Below are 19,372 nucleotides of genomic sequence, written 5' to 3'. Positions count from 1 at the left end.
CCAGAGCCGGCAAGTAGGAAGTTATCCACTAGGGTCCAAGGGAGACTTGCTGGGAAGTCATCCAACTGGGATGCCACTGATGTCCTACACACCCACCAGACACCACAGGAGGGAAACGCAGGATCCCGGAAGGGAAGCCTGTTCCTCCTGTAGAGTCCTTGCAGTGCCCTCTACTGACAGAGCTTAACATTGTGGCTGCTGGCAAAGGAGAAGTGTTTTCAGGGTCCAGGGAGAAGAGTGGAATTGAAGCTTAAGAGGCAGTTTAAACTGGAATACACAGTATAGTTTACATTAGCTACTTATAATATATATAGAGAGAATATATAGAAAGTACTATATATGACTTATTATATATGTGCATAAAATATGTATAGACATGAGACATTCGATTTGAAATTATGAACATCTTGAATAGTGACTATAGGAAAGTATGATTTAAAAAAAATAAACCAGAGTCTAAACATCACGTTACTAAAACATCACATTTTTCCATGATAAATTTGATTATTGGCCAAATGTATATTTTGATTTCTAGCCTTTTAAGAAATTTTACTTCAGATTATTTGCATGAAGGAAAGTATAACTAAGAAGTAAATTAATTTTTAGTAAAGATGTTCTCATATGTGCTTCTTTCTTTTCTCCAGATGTCCTTGCCCCACAGTATCCATGGCAGTCAAATGACATAGCAATGAATATGTTACCACCAAATCACAGTAATGACTTTTTGTTGGAACCTCCAGGACATAACAAAGAAAATGAAGATGATGTAGAGGTTATGTCAACAGACTCCTCAAGCAGTAGTAGTGACTCTGATTAAAAAAGCATAAGACAAAAACATACAGAATTGAATACTATAGAATTCTGTTTCTTAAATAATTGCAAACCTGTAAAAATAGCCAGGTGATAATCGGCTATAGTGGAATTGTGCTGCCTATTAAAAATCACAGTGGACTTCCTTTTTAAAGCCAAAAAGCATGGTTTCAGTTCTAAACCACTAGGTGAATATTTAGAGAAAATCAAAATTTACTGTTGGAAAAAAAGATTATTCAGTTCATTGTTGTCTTGTTCTATTTCAGTTGTGTTGGACTTGTGCATAAGAGTTCTGGAAATAAGATTTTAGGGAAATGACCCATGTACATATCACTAATAGGCCTCCTGGAATTATTTAGAAAAGCATAAACAAAGGCAGCAGATCACTGAATGTGCATAACTCAGAATAACAGAAACCCTCATTTGAAAGTAAAGGCCGTTAGCTTCTGTCTCAGGAACAGGAGAAATTGTCTCAATTTGTACTATTTGTAATTATTGTATATTTTGTAAGTAAACTCACTTTTGTTTGTACTTTCTATGCTTTTTTTTTTAAATTTCAGCATAGGTAGGATATTTCTGTAAATCCAGTTGCATTTTGTACATACTTTAGAATTTGGAGGATGAATGAACATGAGGTAATGTATACATCTGAACTAGTAATACCAACTTTGGTAGGTTTCTTAAAGGCACACACTGCCATTCTTAGAAGAAATAAAATGAAGTAGTTTTTTAAACTAATTGAAAACTTACCATAATGTCATAACAAGCATAACAAATTGTATGAAAGGTTGTAGAATGGAAAACACTCTGGCCTTCACCTTCCCTCTTATGGCAGTTCCCAGAAGGAATCACTTTTAACTTCTGGTGGTTAACATCCATGTTTAAATAATATGCTTATACAGCATATATAGCATATACAGCATATTTGACTTATCAGTTTTAGACAGTATTGCACTCTTTACTCTTTTTCCTGATCTTTTGTGGAAAATTTAGCAAATATGGTTCAGCATAAAGGAGACACAATGAAATTAGCATTCTACCCAGAGATTATATCAATTAACATTTTGGTGTAGACTTTTATCTTAAAAAAAAATACACATTATATACATTTTGTTTGAAAAAAATAAGAATATTGTAAAAAGAAAAAGCATACCCCATATGAAGGATGTCAGACTTGTGCAAAGCACAATGGCCATGTTGGTTACATTTTAACTGTCTTGAAAGTGGTATTTCTCAAAGTCTGGCCACAAACCAAGCGTATCCAAATTACTGTGGTGGCCGTTAGAAGGCAGATTCAAGAACCTGCTTCTTACCTGCTGAATGGGAATCTGTGTGAGGCCTTCACATCCAAATCTAAGTACTGGGACCTTAAAGCCTTTAAGATCCTTGTCAGTCACTTGCCATTCACAATTCAAGAATCTTAGCACCTCTTCTCTCCAGGGGTTTTTACTTATAAACCAACAGAGACTAAGAACATTAAAAAAATAAACCCAAATGGAAAAATAGGACTAATTAATATATAGATTCCTTATGAGTTGATGGTTCAGTGGATTAGAAAACAAGTGGAAATTTCACATGTACCTCAAAGAAATCACGCTGCTGTATACATGCTCACTTGGTGTTTATCTGTACAGCTCTACAACCCCTCATCCAAAACCCTCGGGTCTAAATGTATCTCAGAACTTGGATTTTTAAAAATATTCTAGAAAGTTAATAGGACTTATATATCATATGTTATATAATACCTCCAGCAAGATCTCAAGAGCCATCTTATAAATTAAGCACATTAAACTTTCATTTTAAGGCACGTTTCACATACACGTTATTTAGCATTTTCCCCCAAAACACAGGAACTTGTCCTCATTATTCCTCACTGTTGGTAAACGGACGTTTGGATTTCAGCTTCCCCCACCTGGTTTCGGACTTTGTGCAGGTCTTTAACCTCCAAGGCAACTCTGTTTCTATTTCAGACTCTAGCTCCTCTCTCCCTACACCTATAGAAACAGTTCTCCTTTATGTCCCTCCAAATACCTGGAACAACATTTGCATTCCCTTCTCTGAGTATGCTCAGCACTACTTGTCTTGTTCCAGCCCAGGACAAGGACTAGTTAAGAACTACTAGAAGGTCAATTTTTCACTCAACCAGCACACACTGGGCATTTAGTACTCCCAGTCACCACTGGCTGCTGTGTGTATAATACACACAGTCTCCAGCCTGAAGTTTACTTTCCCCGGGGAGGCAAGCAATCAACAGAACACAGCAAGGCATGTGCTGCAGTTCACAGGCACTGAACCAAGCTCAAGACTGCAAATAATCAACGGTGGTGCTCAGCCACAGTAAATACCCCGAGAATCACACCTGATCCCTGAAATGTGGACATGTTTCCTCTTCATTCATACAAACAGTGCTTATGCAAACTATGCACTATAAACGAGCACCTATTTTCAGCCATTTTTAAGAAGGCTGATTTGGGAGCATTTTATCTGCAGAATCTATTATTTCACAAATGCTTTGGGAGTGAATTCAACCCATTAGAAATTAAACCAAGTTATACAAGAAGGCAAAAGTAGATGACTTTAGAAGAACACAAGTGTCACATATCACTTAAGCCTACAGCCTCACTAATTCAAAAGCCACCACTGAAGTTAAACTGCAGCAGAAATAGTGTAAGGCGTGGTATGTGAAAGTCAGCCTGGTTGAGTCTAGAAAGCTTCACAGAGGAAGGGACCCTTGAAGTGCAGTATGAAAAATTGGGTAAGGTTTTGTTGAGGCAGACTGAGGGTGGGAGTGACATTCAGTTCACAAGGAGCTGCAGACACACTGGCGAAGTACACTTGAGGAAGCACAAAGAAACACACCTGGAATGTAGTAGAGTGAAAAAGTGATGTGGATATGGTGGGAAAGTTACTATAGAGAAATTATGAAAGACCTTGCATGTCAAGGGTTTTTCATACAAGCAATGGGGAACTTCTCAAGAAGTCTGGGAAGACAAGAGACACGACCAAATTTATGATTCTGAGAAGTCATTCTAGGAGTACTGTCAAAGATGAGTCAGAGGGTTAAGATGGTAAATTTTATGTTGTGTATTTTACCTCAATCAATCAGTCTGATGGTACAGCTGCAGGAACAGGAGAGAAGATGATGAAGGACCTGGACCAGGGGAGAGGCAACCAGGACAATGTGATAAGAATGGATCCAAGAGGCATGAAAGAAACAGAATGGACAGAGACTGCTTTATGTGGGGAAAAGGAAACTAATCTGAGCAACTAAGCAGATGGTAGAGGCATTCCCTTCGAGGAATACAAGAGGAAATTCAGTTCGTAATGTATCAGGTGAGAAGGACAGAGAAAATCTCACCTAGAGATGACTGGTGTGTGATTGGTGTGTGATCTGGAGTTTAGGAAAAAGGTTTGAGCTGAAGATAATGTTGTTTGCGGAGCCATCAAACAATAGGTGGAAAGTGAATCTGTAAAGAAAAACAGAAGAATAGACGACAGAATACCAAGGCAAATTGAATCTGGTGATAAGCTTGGCTTGCTTGCTACTTAGTTCTGTTTGCCCATAAATTGTTCTTGTAAATAAAATGAGGAGTGATATAACTTAGTGCATATAAAGCTATTAAGTGACATTATGCAGAAAGCCAAATACTTAAACATTTTAAACATAAAAATGGGAAATCTAGAATGGGAATTTGGCATTAAGGAAGTGTGATAGATTCAATTTACAGTGTAAATATTATTAAGCATCTACCACAATATTTGGCACATAGTAGATGCAAATTAAATGTTTATGGGGGGCCTTAACTTACGTGTTCAATTTCTTGAGGTACATAAAATGGAAAGCTTAGTACACACCTCTCAGTCAATGCCTACTGTTATTTTTAATTTGCATTTTTCACAAGCACTACTCAAGTGCAACACTGATTTCTAAGTACAACATAAATAATTTAAAAATAAAAGAGGCAGCATCAATATATGATTGAGTTTATGTTGGAAGACTTTGTTTCCTCCCTTACAGATGACTCCCTGAGCTCTCCTTCTCCACGATCCCTAAATGATCCTTGATGCCCCCAAGAAGAGAATATTTCATCTGAAGGAATATTTGCCTTATCTGGAAAGCTGGCAGTCCAGATAATGAAGAACTGCCTCTTCCAGGTGGATCTCAGGGAGGCCGAATTCACATGATGCTCCGCTGGGCAGACCTCTGCTCGGACGTTGTGAGGGTCAGTGTAGGAGCACTTGCCTATCTTGGGATAGAGGACACCTCGGGATTTGATTTAGCAAATACATGAAGAGCTATTTCAGACTTGCCAGTATCCTGGCAGAGTGAGGTATAGACATTTCATGAGAATACTGCGAGTAGTAGTAGTTTTTTCAATTAAAGGCAATTCTCAAAACATTTAAGAATTAACTGCTTACTTAAAGAGCTCTAAATCCTGCTCTGGTCATTCACTCTTTTAGAGAGAAATTTACAGAGTGATTATTGGATGCCACTGAGCATGCTGGGTGCCGAGTAAGTGCAATCCCCCTCTAACATGAAACTTAGCTTTTTACTTTTTACTATAAATAAGGGCCCAGGTTGGTTTTTTTCTTTTCATTGAAATAGACCTTCATGTCTAATTTGGTGAATTTAAAACAAACAAATGGAAAACCTCACAAGCTCCTAATGAGTTTGTCTACTAAAAATTGAAAAGTAGCAGATACAGAAAAAACTCCTCAGGTTTGTGATAAGTTTCTGAAACTATAAAACACCTGCTTGGATAAGTACTGGCATAAAGACATATCTCAATGAATTCCCAATCAACTATATTTGGGATAAAGCCATGGAGGAGTTTCACCTACAAGGCTGCCTGGGTTCTTCTTATCAAGCCTCCCATGTCTATCATTTAGGGAGGAGCCAGGGACAAACAAGGATTATGTCAGTTGAGGAAGGGAGTAAAACTAATGAGCAAGCAACAGAAGGATATGGAGTGATCAAACAGGAGTAGGAAAAACTGTGAAATTCATAAGTTCAAGGAATATACACTAATTTCACTTGGGCTCCTCTCACACTCTTAAAAAAAAGTCTGTTAAAATAAAATAGAAAATGAGATTTGTAAATGGTAAACTATACAATGTGCGTATATAACTTTGAAAACGTAAGCAATTAAGAAAACAACTTTAGGGACTTCCCTGGTGGTCCAGTGGTTAAGAATCCGCCTTCCAATCAGGGGACGCAGGTTCAATCCCTGGTTGGGGAACTAAGATCCCGCATGCCACAGTGAAGATCCCGTGTGCCGCTACTAAGACCTGATGCAGCCAAATAAATAAATATTAAAAAAAAAAAGAAAATAACTTTAAAAATGATCTTCATTCACTGAAGAAAGATTCTTTTGTAACACATATTACAACAGTATTTGAGTCTGTTGAAAGGGCAAAATTCAAATGTAACCAGCTTTAGGAGAAGCAAGGGATTTTACAGAAATGGGCTCATAAAGAAAAGGATGTGAGTTCATGGCCTAATCCAGCAGTTCTCAAACTTTTTGGTTTTGGATCCTGTTACACTCTTAAAAATTACTAAGGACCTAAAGACTCAACACAAAAACTATTAGAACAGATAAATGAATTCAGCAAGGTAGCAGGATACAAAATTAATATACATAAATCTGTTGCATTTCTTTACACTAACAATGAAATATCAGAAAGTGAAAAAACAATCCCTTTTAAAATCATGTAAAAAAACCCACCTAGGAATAACCCTGACTAAGGAGGTGAGAGACTTATATGCTGATAACTATAAAACATTGATAAATGAAACTGAAGATGATTCCAAAAAAAAATGGAACGATAACCCATGCTCTTGGATTGGAAGAATATTATTAAAGTGGCCATACTACCCAAAGCAATCTACAGATTTAATGCAATCTGTATCAAATTACTCAAGCATTTTTCACAGAACCAGAACAAATAATCCTAAAATTTATATGGAACCACAAAAGACCCAGAATTGCCAAAGCAATCCTGAGGGAAAAGAACAAGCTGGAGGCATAACCTTCCCAGACTTCAGACAATACTAGAGTATCAAAACAGCGTGGTACTGGCACAGAAACAGACATATGGACCAATGGAGCAGAACAGAGAGTGCAGAAATGAACCCGCACACCTATGGTCAGTTAATCTTCCACAAAGGAGGCAAGAATATACAACGGAGAAAAGAGTCTCCCTTCAGCAAGTGGTGTTGGAAAAGTTGGAAAGCAGCATGTAAATCAATGAAGTTAGAACACTCCCTCTCACCATACACAAAAATAAACTCAAAATGGCTTAAAGACTTAAATAAGACACGACACCATAAAACTCCTAGAAGAGGACATAGGCAAAACTCTCTGACATAAACTGTACCAATGTTTTCTTAGATTGGCTCCCCAAGGCAAAAGAAATAAAAGCAAAAATAAGCAAATGGGACCTAATCAAACTTATAAGCTTTTGCACAGCAAAGGAAACCATAAACAAAAGGACAACCTGCAGACTGGGAGAAAATATTTGCAAATGATGCAACCAATGTTGGGCTTGATTTCCGAAATACACAAACAGCTCATATAGCTCAATATCAAAAAAACAACCCAATCAAAAAATGGGCAGAAGACCTAAACACACATTTCTCCAAAGAAAACATACAGATGGCCAAGAGGCACAGGACAAGACGCTCAACATCACTAATTATTAGAGAAATGCAAATCAAAACTACAATGAGCTATCACCTCACACCAGTCAGAATGGCCATCATCAAAAAGTCTACAAATAATAAATGCTGAGGAGGGTGTGGAGAAAAGGGAACCCTCTGATACTGTTGGTGGGAATGTACATTGGTGCAGCCACTATGGAGAATATGGAGGTTCCTTAAAAAACTAAAAATAGAGCTGCCATATGATCCAGCTATCCCACTTCTGGGCAGATATCCAGAAAAGATGACAATGAATTAAAGAAGATACACACACCCCCAATGTTCACAGCTGCACTATTTACAATAGCCAAGACATGGAAGCAACCTAAGTGTCCATCGACAGATGAATGGATAAAGAAGATGTGGCACATATGTACAATGGAATATTACTCAACCATAAAAAGGAATGAAATAATGCCATTTGCAGCAACATGGACGGACCTAGAGATTATCATACCAAGTGAAGTAAGTCATATGATATCACTAATATGAAGAATCTAAAAAAATGATACAAATGAACTTATTTACAAAACAGCAACAGAGACTCACAGATATAGAAAAAAAACTTATGATTACCAAAGGGGAAAGAGGGAGGGGAGGGACAAATTAGGAGTTTAGGATTAACAAATACACTAATATTAGATATAAAATAAACAACAAGGACCTACTGTATAGCACAGGGAACTATATTCAGTATCTCGTAATAACCTATAACAGAAAAGAATCTGAAAAGGAATGTGTGTGTGTGTGTGTGTATTAATATATATCTGAATCAGTTTGCTGTATACCTGAAACACAACATTGTAAACAACTATACTTCATTTAAAAAAAAAATTACTAAGGACTCCAAAGAGTTCTTGTTTTTGTAGGATTTTATCTAGTGATAGGACCATATTAGGAATTAAAACCAAGAAATTTTAAGAATTCTTTTATTAATTTATTTACAAATAACAAAAACCCATAACTCAAAACCATTATATGTTAACATAATTTTTATAAAAAATATAGCTATTTTTCTTAAAAAAAAAAGCAAAAGAACCAGTGAGAAGAGTGGCACTGTTTTACATTTTTGTCAGTTTCTTTCACATCTAGCTTAATAAAAGAGAGCTACACTCTCATGTCTGCTTTGCATTCAGTCTGCTACAGTATCACACAACATGCAAACTCCTCTGTACACTCAGGAAAGAATGAGAATGAAAAAAGCAAATGAAGTCTTCATATGACAAAAACAGCTTTAACCCTGAGGGCCCTTGAAAGGGTCTTGAGGACTTCCCCGGGCCACACTTTGAGATCCACTGCCCTAGTCTAATCGCATTTTACACATAAGGAAGCTGAATCTCAGAGAGATCAACTGAGATCCCAAATGACAGGGCCTGTTAATGACGGGATACAGATCCTGGATGGTTTGTCTCACTTCCCTTTCTTTAGGTTCTCAACTGGAAATCTGGGAAATACACCCTAAAGACCTGTCGTGTTTGCTCTAGTTGCAGGGACTGTCACAATATATTACCAAAAATTTTTTTGACTTAAATAAAACAAAAGAGGAAAATCAACAAATGTGATAAATTCTGCAACGGGCATACTGTGTTAGCACCTGAATTAGGTTCTCTATTAGAACTGAAACACTAAGACAAATTCTGCACTCTCCTCCGCGCACACTGGTAATGACAAACAGCACAGTCAAACCACAGAGTAATACGGAAAGCAGAATTACCACAACATCACCATTTATCACGTTTTCTGAGTCTGAAATATAATTCATGACACAATCCCCGAAAATTTTTCACGAGTACAGGCTGAAAGGGTATTGGGTATATTAAGAGACTCCAAATAAATAACTGGCAATCGTGTGGGACTTTTCAGCTAAAATGGAGCTGTTCTGAAATGAAGATATTTTTCATTCTTTTACAGGACCTTATTTTGCCTTTTATGTATGGTTGGCCAAAAAGTTCCTTTGGTTTTTTGGGTAAAAATAAAAGACACATTTTTCATTTTCACCAAGAACTTCATTGAACAACGTATTCACCCTTTTGTTCCACTACCTTCTGCCATTTTTCAGGCAACTTCATAATTCCATCTTCCCAAAACTTTTTATCTTTTTGAGCAAAGAACTGTTCCAGGTGCCTTTTACAGTCTTCCAGGGAATTGAAATTTCTTCCATTAAGAGAATTTTGTAAAGACCGAAATAAATGGAAATCCGAAGGTGCAATGTCTGGTGAATAAGGTGGAGGAATCAGAACTTCCCAGCCAAGCTGTGACAGTTTTTGCCTGGTCATCAAAGAAACATGCGGTCTTGTGGTATCCTGATGGAAGATTATATGTTTTCTGTTGACTAATTCTGGACGCTTTTCGTCGAGTGCTGCTTTCAGTTGATCTAACTGGGAGCAGTACTTGTTGGAATTAATCGTTTGGTTTTCCGGAAGGAGCTCATAATAGAGGACTCCCTTCCAATCCCACCATATACACAACATCACTTTCTTTGGATGAAGACCGGCCTTTGGTGTGGTTGGTGGCGGTTCACTTCGCTTGCTCCACGATCTCTTCCGTTCCACATTATTGTACAGTATCCATTTTTCATTGCCCATCACAATTTGTTTTAAAAATGGAACGTTTTCATTACGTTTCAGTAGAGAATCGCATGCGGAAATACGGTCAAGAAGGTTTTTCTCGCTTAACTTATGTGGAACCCAAACGTCAAAGCGATTCATATAACCAAGCTGGTGCAAATGATTTTCAACACTTGATTTGGATATTTTGAGTATATCGGCTATCTCCCGAGTGGTATAACGTCGATTGCTCTCAATTAATGTCTCGATTTGATCGCTATCAACTTCAACTGGTCTACCTGACCGTGGAGCATCGTCCAGCGAGAAATCTCCAGCACGAAACTTCGCAAACCACTTTTGACACGTTCGCTCAGTCACAGCACCTTCTCCATACACTGCGCAAATCTTTTTTTGCGTTTCAGTTGCATTTTTACCTTTCTTGAAATAATCAAGCATAATATGCCGAAAATGTTGCTTTTTTTCTTCCATCTTCTATATTAAAATGGCTATGCAAAAATTCACCAATTTTGTTAAGTGTTTTTTTAAATACACGCTGATATGACAGCTGTCACAATACAATCCAACAAAATTGTTTCGAAAGAAGTTAAACACAACTAAGCACTACTAGAGCCATCTTACGGGAAAACCAGATGAACTTTTTTTTTTGGCTAACCCATTAAAAAAAAAAATCAGGGAGTCTCCTTGTTCACCTCTAGGTGATTTCCTTTGTATCCTACCAGATGATCCAAATCTTCTCTAAATGGATCGTAGCCTTGTTCCTTTAAACAACGTAGTGGCCAGAAAAGCTGGTCTAGGGGAGGAAATTCTTCCCAAGGAACCCACTCCCAACCTAGAAAAGAAAGGTATCAAAGCAATTTCTTTAGATGAAAGGAAACAAAGGATATTTATTTTGGCAAGTTAACCTATACTAAGAAAAATTAATTAAATTTAAAAATGATGGGCTTCCCTGGTGGCGCAGTGGTTGAGAGTCCGCCTGCCGATGCAGGGGACACGGGTTCGTGCCCCGGTCCAGAGAAGATCCCACATGCCGCGGAGCGGCTGGGCCCGTGAGCCATGGCCGCTGAGCCAGCGTGTCCGGAGCCTGTGCTCCACAACGGGAGAGGCCACAACGGTGAGAGGCCCGCGTACCACAAAAAAAAAAAAAAAAAAAGATTTGCTACTAATGAAGTGCAATAGTGATGCTATGCATTAGCTTGGCTATACAAACATAATTTGCATTTAGAATGAAGATCTTAAGAAGGGAATGATGATCATTTAAAACATGCTGTTATTTGAATATGACGCCAAGTTTACAAAGGCCACATTGTGGTCAAACCCAGATTTAATGCCCCTGGAGAGAGAGAGACAGAGAGAGAGAGAGAGAGAGAGAGAGAGAGAGAGAGAGAGAAGAAGAAGGAGGGGGAGGGAGACACTCACAATGTGCTGCAAGATGCTCAATTAACTGAGTCGCAAGAGAGCTGAAGTAAAGTTTATCCTAGGGGCCCCCTAGAAAACGAAGCATCTGGATAATCCTTCTAAGTATAAACAGATGGCTAGAGGAAACTGAAGCAGGCAATCCAGATCCAGGACCTGATGAACATGGGGCAGAGGCTGCATGCTTATATTATAAAAAACGAAGACCCCCGAGTGCCTGCACCTTGGCCAGGTTATCAGCTCCCCCAGTGAACCTGGTACAATCCTGCCTCCCACTTCCTAAGGCATGAATAATTTCTGTTGTACCCTAGGCCAGCTGAAGGCCTTTGCATACTTTCTGTGTGTTTCTTTGTGTGACATCGTGATATAAGAAATAGGTATTTGGTCTTTATCCCTGTTTCCTGGCAGGGTTCCTAAAATCTTTGTAATTTCCTGAGTGATAGGGATCGGAGGAGCATCTTTTGTTTCCATAATAAGCTCCTTTCAACCAATGCTGAGTTTATGCTAATGAGATGGCTGGTGGCTGAGGACCCCTGGAGAGTTTCAGGATGGGGGCTGGTGACCAGGAAGACCCAGGCGTGATCACAGGGTTGGAACTTTCAGCCCACCTCTCACCCCACACTCCACCTTAGGGGTGGAGAGAGGGGCTAGAGACTGAGTTAACAGCCAATGGACATTGATTTAACCAATCACAGTAATAATAATCCCATTACATAGGAACCTCCATAAAAACTCTACACAGCTGGGTTCAGAGAGCTTCCGAGTTGAACACATCGAGGTGCTGGGAGGGTGGCACATCCAGAGAGGGCATGAAAGTCCCGTGCCCCCTCCCCAGACCTGGCCCTACCTCTTTCATTTGGCTGTTCCTGAGCTGTACCCTTTAAAACAAACTGGTAATGTAAGGAGAGTGTTTTCCTTAATTCTGTGGGACATTCTAGCAAATTACCGAAGAGGGGGTTGTGGGAGCCTCGATTTATAGCCAGGCCGTCAAAAGTACAGGAGGCCTGGACGTGAGATTGGCATTGGAAATGGGGGCAGTCTCATGGGACTGAGCTCTTTAACTTTTCGGATCCAAGTAGACAGTGTAAGAATTGAACTGAATTATAGGACACTCAACTGATGTCTGGAGAGTTGGAGAATTATTTAGTGTGAGGGTAAAAGTCCACACATTTGGTATCAGAAGTGTTGTGAGTAAAAACAGTTCAGACTTTGCTAGCTCATTTTAAAGGATTCCAAGTAGTTACCTATTTTACAAAAAATCTTATATGACTCAACGGGCCTTCGGGTAGAACATGCCCTTCTGTTCATTCAATCAAGTCAGTCTGTAAAACACTTCAGACATGACTTATTCATTCTAGCAATGTCACTTCCTTCTGCACAGAAGCCCTCCCTGACCACCCCACCTGACACAACACCCATGCATCACTATCTTTACACAGCTTTATTTTTATTCTTACTCCTATCATTACTATCATAAAATATCTGCTAATTTGTTGCCTTTCCCCCCAGATAAAATGTAAAGTCCAGGAGGGCAGGGACTTTGTTTTAAACACCACTTTTCCTTTAGTGCTTAGAACAATGTCTGGCACACAGTACTCAGCAAGTATTTGTGAATGAAAAGATTTTCGCTGTTAGAGGAGAAATTAAACGTTTAGAGGGGTGATCCTACATGAGACCACTTGGATAAGGTTTCTTATGGCAAATAATATACTGAATAAGTTTGATATTTTACTCTTTAGTTCCTTTTATCATGCAGTTTTATGAAATCTGAAGAGAGATGATACATGCAAAGCCCTAAGAACAATGCTTAGTACACAGTAAATAACAGAATATCAGTTATTGTCATTAAAGCTTTCAGAGCACTCAATTCAACGCAGAAGGTAACAGCTAAGTGTTTTGTCAGGTTAAGCATTCTCTATAAAAGGAAGTTTTACCTCTCTTGCACAGGTGAGAAAACTGAGGAAGTCACGTTAAATGTTTTGCTTAAAAATCAGTGTGAAACAAAATTAAACACTAACAATAAAACTAACGCTTACTGAGTACTTACTGTGTTCACTAGGCCAGGCCCGTTGTATGTATTAACTCATTTTATTCTTACAACAACGCATCTGAAGTAGGTACTATTGTCACAAGTGAGAAAAGAGGCCCAGAGACCTAAATAACTTGTCCAAGGTTACAAACCTCTAAGTAGAAAAACCAGGATGCGAACCAAGTAGTCTGGCTCTAGGCCCAGTTCTCTCTCCTGTTCTGTCCTTATGTATCCAGGATTTAAGTATATTTACATTCTAACTGAAGTATAATTATATTCTAATCTAATTTTCTTCCTATGGCAATATAACGTAATCTTCCTTCAGACCATGTGCTCTCATAGAAAATGCATTATTTATAGTTCTCTTACTTTCATTTTTCTCAGGCTCTACATTCTTTGGTTCTGAATCATGAGTCACATCCACCTCTCCTTTCATTAAAATAGTGACATAATGGTAATTCTCTTCCTCAACGAAAGAATTCACAACCGAGGCAAAGCGAACATTTTTCAGGTGAAGAGCTGCTTCTTCCCAGGTTTCCCTTTGAGCACATTCTTCCCAGCTTTCACTGAAAAACAGAAACACACCACCGTATTCAATTCTATTTATGCATTTTTTTTTGCCATGAAATTCCTGGCTAGAAATTCCTAGTGTAAAGCAAAAAGAGCTGTAATTGGTTCACGCTTTACAACAATAAATCAACAACCCTCCTTTGACACTCTGTTTATCCTGTATCAAGTATCTGAAGACCAAAAGGACTTCATATTGAACAAAAAAATGAACTTTTAGCCAATTCAGCACTACTTCATGTGCCTGGAAGCAGCATGCAACCAGGAGGTGGTTTAATATATCAGTTAAGAGCACAGCTTTGGAGTCAACTAGACCTGGGTTTGAGTTCAAAGTCCATTATTTTCCACCTTAGACAAGTAAGAAGATAATACTACTTTCTCATGGGGTTGTGTTAGTTGTACCAAGAAGTGGACACTGTCTTTTCTGAAGGCTCAGAAGGCTCAAAACTGAGGGCAATAGGCAACAGGCATTCACGAAATATTAAAATACGCTGATGTGATTAGTTCACCTTCAACGTATGATCCATAACTAGATATTGACAAAAACGCTGATATTCCAAGTTACAAAAACCTGTATATAAATTAAAACATTTCACTGCAGTTTTCATACATGAGACAAGACTAAAAATATATAATATCTCCCTTTAGAAATTGTTCCAAATGAAATTTTATACAATCAAATAAAATATGAGTATTGAATGAAAACAAATATTATTAAAAGAAATCATTAGTGATTCAGTTTTTCTAAAAGTCATTTCATATGCACTTTAGATTAAATTTCCAAATATTTATGAAGCACTTTAGTGTGATATTCAGCAAAAAAGAATATTGTTTCTCTATCTTTTCTACCTTGAATATTTTTGTATCTCTAATTATCTAAACTACCGTCACTACCCAGTCTACATAAGAAGACAGATCTTTGGGAGGGAGGAGAGTTGTGCGTTTTCAGCCTGAAGGAACGTTCCTCTTCCTCCTGATGAGGGGCCAGCTCTGCCTTGAAACCAAGTGAGAGGCCCTCCAAGAGAATTAGTCACAAAGACTGGGTGAGACTCTCAAGAAGGAGGTACTGGCATGTTACTCCCCAGTTAAAGACTGAGCTGTGGAACCTCATAGGTCTACCCCAGTGCATCAGAGTAGAGGTGTAGGAGGGAAAGAGCTCTTGTGTTAATCTGAAATGTGTCCCGTGGTGTTTAGGGATGCACGTGAATACACAAGGTGATGCTCATTCCCACTTTAGGAATTTGGAAGGCAGGAGAGTGGCTAAAGCAGCCCACGATGGCTGAGCAGAGAAAATGGGCAGCAGTGAAAGCGTCCTTCCCAACATGTGTTTTCTTTGGGCCAAGCAGATGCTACAAGAGACTGCTGGGGGGCCCGTCACAAAGAAAATGTAGCGTGGTGTGCTAACAGCAGGAGCTGGTGGCCAGCGTCACAAAAAGTCAGTCACCTATGTCAGGGAACTGTGCAGTGTAGAAATCCTTATAGGACTTCCAACCAACCAATAAACACACCCTAAGAAAGAGAGCACGCAGACTTCCCTGGTGGCGCAGTGGTTAAGAATCCTCCTGCCAATGCAGGGGACACGGGTTGGATCCCTGGTCCGGGAAGATCCCACATGCCTCAGAGCAACTAAGCCCGTGAGCCACAACTACTGAACCTGTGCTCTAGAGCCCGCAAGCCACAACTACTGAAGCCCGCGCACCACAACGAAGAGTAGCCCTGCTTGCCGCAACTAGAGAAAACCCGCGCGCAGCAACAAAGACCCAACGCAGCCAAAAATAAATAAATTTTAAAAAAGAAAGAAAGAGAGCACGCCTGTGAATACTGCACCCAGAGGGCACATAACATAGATCACAGCAGCACCACTCAGGTAAAAGTTTTGCTCCCTCTCCTCCTTCCTCAACACACCAGAAAAAGAAACCAGAAACAGTGAGAAGAGGAGGAGGTAGAGAAAGCAAAACAATGGCACACACCTCCTTTCCCCACTACAAAGGAAAGCTAAATGCCTGGAAGAGGATCATAATAACCAAAATACGATTTACTTTTATAATCAAGTGAAAGTGAGACAGGCTGGGACTGGGACCCTTTACTGCACTGCTTGCACCTGGACTAACATCTCCTCTCCCTGAACAACAGAATACAAAGAAACTCTAAGAGACGACGAAAACTAACTGCACCCATGTACAGTTAGGGCAAACTGTGAACAAAGATACAAAAAGGCCAAAACCCAACTGCCACTTTTGAGGCACCAGGAGCAAAACCAGGGTACCACACACGACACAGGCACCCGGCACCACCAAGGGGGTGGAGAGATCACCTAAGCCACCCCTCCAGCCCAAAGCACCTATCCACTCCCACCCTCACCCCGTTTAAGGGACCAGCTCACCTGCCTCAGAGAGCGAGCAAGGGCACCTGTTACCTCTCATGCTGTAGCATGAGTCCCAATAAAGTCTTGCCTGAATTCTTTTGTCTGATGTCTTATCAATTTCTATTGATTAAAGAGTTCAAGAACCCAGGTTGGTAACAAGAGCAAAACAATTGAATTTGCAGAAAACGTCATGGAGAAGCAGAGAAGGGAAAGACAAATCATATTTGAAGACAATGAAAAGAGAAAATAAAGCTACTTCCTTCCTGTTTGTTTCCCATCGATTTAGCCCACTCAGTTTACCAGTTATACAAAGATAAGTGAAAGCACACATGTGAAGAGCTTAGCATAACACCTAGCACTTAGTAAAAAGGTCATTAAAGTTCAATTTTGGCCATTATCATTCAGTATGAGTCAAGACTCCAATACTGTCTTGTGTTACTGTTAGGACAACTATCTCGAGCCACTACTCTAGAAATTACACATTCTAAATAGTGCTTAGTTTGTGATCTAACGTTGGCTAATGCTCCCCCGCCCCCCAAACTGACAAAGTACAATATGGTGTGCTTGTCTGGGCAATTTGATTCTTAATCTAGGCATTTTATTATTTATTAAGTGATAGCTTATCTTACTTATCTAAAAACAAGAAACTTATTGATGCTTTTAAAAATTCTGAAGACCATTTAAACAATTCCCTGTGCTAGAAGATAAGAATTCCATATTCTATAAAGATCTGAGTCTGATTAAAAGGCACTAGGATCAAGCCTCTACTTCTAACAACCACTTTATAAGAAATACGTGAATTAGAAGAATATAGTCATAATGTGAGAAATTCAAATGACCCATATTCAACATGGCATAGGAAAAAGGGGAGGGCGGGTACTGCTAGATTAAGAGACTTAAAAATGTATCAATCACATGCAACATGTGCCCTTCCTTTAATCTGAATTGGTACAAAAGAGTAAAAAGACATTTTCAAGACAACTGCAGAAAACAGTACAGACTGGGTAACAGATGCTATAAAATATTTTAAGGTTTGAAAATGGTATTGTGGTTACTTCTTTTTAAAAGCCTATTACAGATAGATACTGAATTACTTAGGGGTGGTGTAATAAGATGCCCGCTTTCCTTTAAAATAGTTTAGAAAACAAGGGGTGTGTGTGTCTGTTTGCCGGGAGGGAGGAGCAGTAAAGACGAAACAAGAACAAACTGAGTAACGGGTACATGAGGATTCACTGACTATTCTATCTTTATGTATGTTTGAAACTTTCTATACAAAAGGAAAAACAAGCTCTGTGTCTTAAACGCTTTATTCTCACTTTGAGATAGATCATCTACCAGAGCGCTTGCACCTGGACAAAGATAGAGGTTAAAAAAATAACTGCACGCATGCGCAGTTGGGGCAATTATAAACAAGCTATAAAAAGGCCACAAACCAACTGCCATTTCGGAGCTGCTGAGAGCAAAGCAGGGTACCACGCATGATTCCCACACACACCAAGGGGGTTAGGCGGGCCACCTAAGCTGCGCCTCCTGCACAGCCCACAGATCCATCCCTATTCTCACCCCATTTAAGGAACCAGCCCACCACCACGTCCCCTCCAGGGGAGCCGAGCAAGGGGCACCTGTGTCTTGTTCTCGCTCCCTCTTGCTACAGCACGAGCCCCCAATAAAGCTTCGCCTAAATTCCTCATCTGGCATCTTATCAATTTCTATTGATTAAAGAGTCCAAGAGTCTGGGTGAATCCACCTTCTAGCACAATCTCAGCCTTTTTACACCCTTGTGTAGAACTAACTTTCTTTGTCGGTCTGACACATCATCAAACCACAACATGCCAAAGCAGAGAGGGACCTTAAGGAGTACAGCATCTAACTTCCCCATTTTAAAAAGAGAAACTGAGGCCCAGAGTTTCAGTCGCCGATTCGCTTGGTTAGAGCGCAACTAAACTTACTGGAGCAGGAAACACGGAATATATCCATGTGCGTTTAAATCACCAGCAAACCGTGCAAAAGCCTTAACTGACAGAACTACATTGACCGCGGCCCATAAACACCAACTTCCGGTCTCTCAAGTGCGAGCAGTAAGAAAAACACAACTCACCAGCCAACTCCCAGCCGCGTCACGTCTCGCGAGGAGATGATGGCGCAGGCGCAGCTCACACGGGAACGAGGAAATCTCTCCTTCAGCCATACCCAGCGCAGTGCCCCCTCCCGGCCCGAGAGGAGAAAAGAGGAACTCGCGAGAAACGACGCAGCGCCGGCGCGCACGCACGGACGCACGCAGGGAGCGAGGTCGTCCTTCCCGTGCACTTCCCGCTTTCCCCGTCCGCTAGGCGGCTGCTTACCCGAACTCCAAGTGGCCCCCAGGAAGTTGGAATTTGCCGGCTCCAAATGACCCTTTCCTCCTCCCCAGGAGGACGCAGCGAGGATGCCTGCAGCTGGTCACCACTACTCCTACCCCGACTCCTGGGCGCCGCCCCCGCGCCTCCGCACTGGCCGTCATAGCGGGAGAGGGTGTCGCGGGCCGGAAGTGACGTTTGCTTTGCCCCGCCCCCGGGGTCGCCGCCAATCTCCCTGAGCAGGTGAGGGACCGTAAATCACTGTGGGATCCCCCGGGCTTCCGCCGCTTTTCCTTTGTGCTTGGTGTCTCCCGCATCTACGGGTCCAAACTTGTGAAGGTTGTTTCCTCCCGAGAGGCTCTGTGGCCAGAGTTTGGCTTTAACTAATGCTGTTTACTGTTGCGCTTTCATCATTCATTATTTATCTACTCTTAGATTCCTCCATGCACTTAACCAGCCATCTACTTTTATAAACCTCTGTGTCTTTGCACATCTTTTTTTTTTTTTTTAAAATAAATGAGCTTCACCACAGTAAACTCATTCCACTATAGCTCAAATCAGTGTGGTACTGGAGCAAGGACAAAT

The 19,372-nt window shown here is 40.2% G+C and overlaps 2 protein-coding genes across 4 annotated transcripts in view; one reads left to right on the top strand and one right to left on the bottom strand.

The window, feature by feature from the left end:
- Positions 1-1,341, top strand: part of MED4 (mediator complex subunit 4) — a 132,915-nt gene extending 131,574 nt beyond the window's left edge. For both annotated transcript variants that reach the window (XM_027116297.1, XM_027116296.1), the window contains one exon: positions 645-1,341. In XM_027116297.1, the coding sequence (XP_026972098.1) occupies positions 645-817 (173 nt within the window). In that variant the 3' untranslated portion in view covers positions 818-1,341. The remainder of the gene's footprint in view (positions 1-644) is intronic.
- Positions 1,342-10,653: 9,312 nt separating this feature from the next.
- On the bottom strand, positions 10,654-18,955 carry NUDT15 (nudix hydrolase 15). 2 transcript variants are annotated; one of them, XM_027116301.1, is made up of 3 exons: positions 18,794-18,955; positions 13,889-14,085; positions 10,654-10,906 (listed from the first exon to the last, which is right to left on the bottom strand). In XM_027116301.1, the coding sequence occupies exons 1-3, from the start codon at positions 18,949-18,951 to the stop codon at positions 10,746-10,748; spliced, it is 516 nt and encodes a 171-aa protein (XP_026972102.1). In that variant the 5' UTR covers positions 18,952-18,955; the 3' UTR covers positions 10,654-10,745. The 2 variants fall into 2 exon arrangements, 1 of the variants encoding a protein (XP_026972102.1); XR_003434745.1 differs by lacking the exons at positions 10,654-10,906; positions 18,794-18,955 and adding an exon at positions 18,401-18,533 and having other exon boundaries at positions 12,917-14,085.
- Between the last annotated feature and the right edge of the window lie 417 nt (positions 18,956-19,372).

Source organism: Aethalodelphis obliquidens, unplaced genomic scaffold (assembly GCF_003676395.1).
Source record: "Aethalodelphis obliquidens isolate GAN/ISIS:26980383/991018 unplaced genomic scaffold, ASM367639v1 scaffold16, whole genome shotgun sequence".
Classification (NCBI taxonomy): Eukaryota; Metazoa; Chordata; class Mammalia; order Artiodactyla; family Delphinidae; genus Aethalodelphis; species Aethalodelphis obliquidens.
Note: the sequence above shows the minus strand (reverse complement) of the source record. Positions and strands in the feature narration are given on the sequence as shown.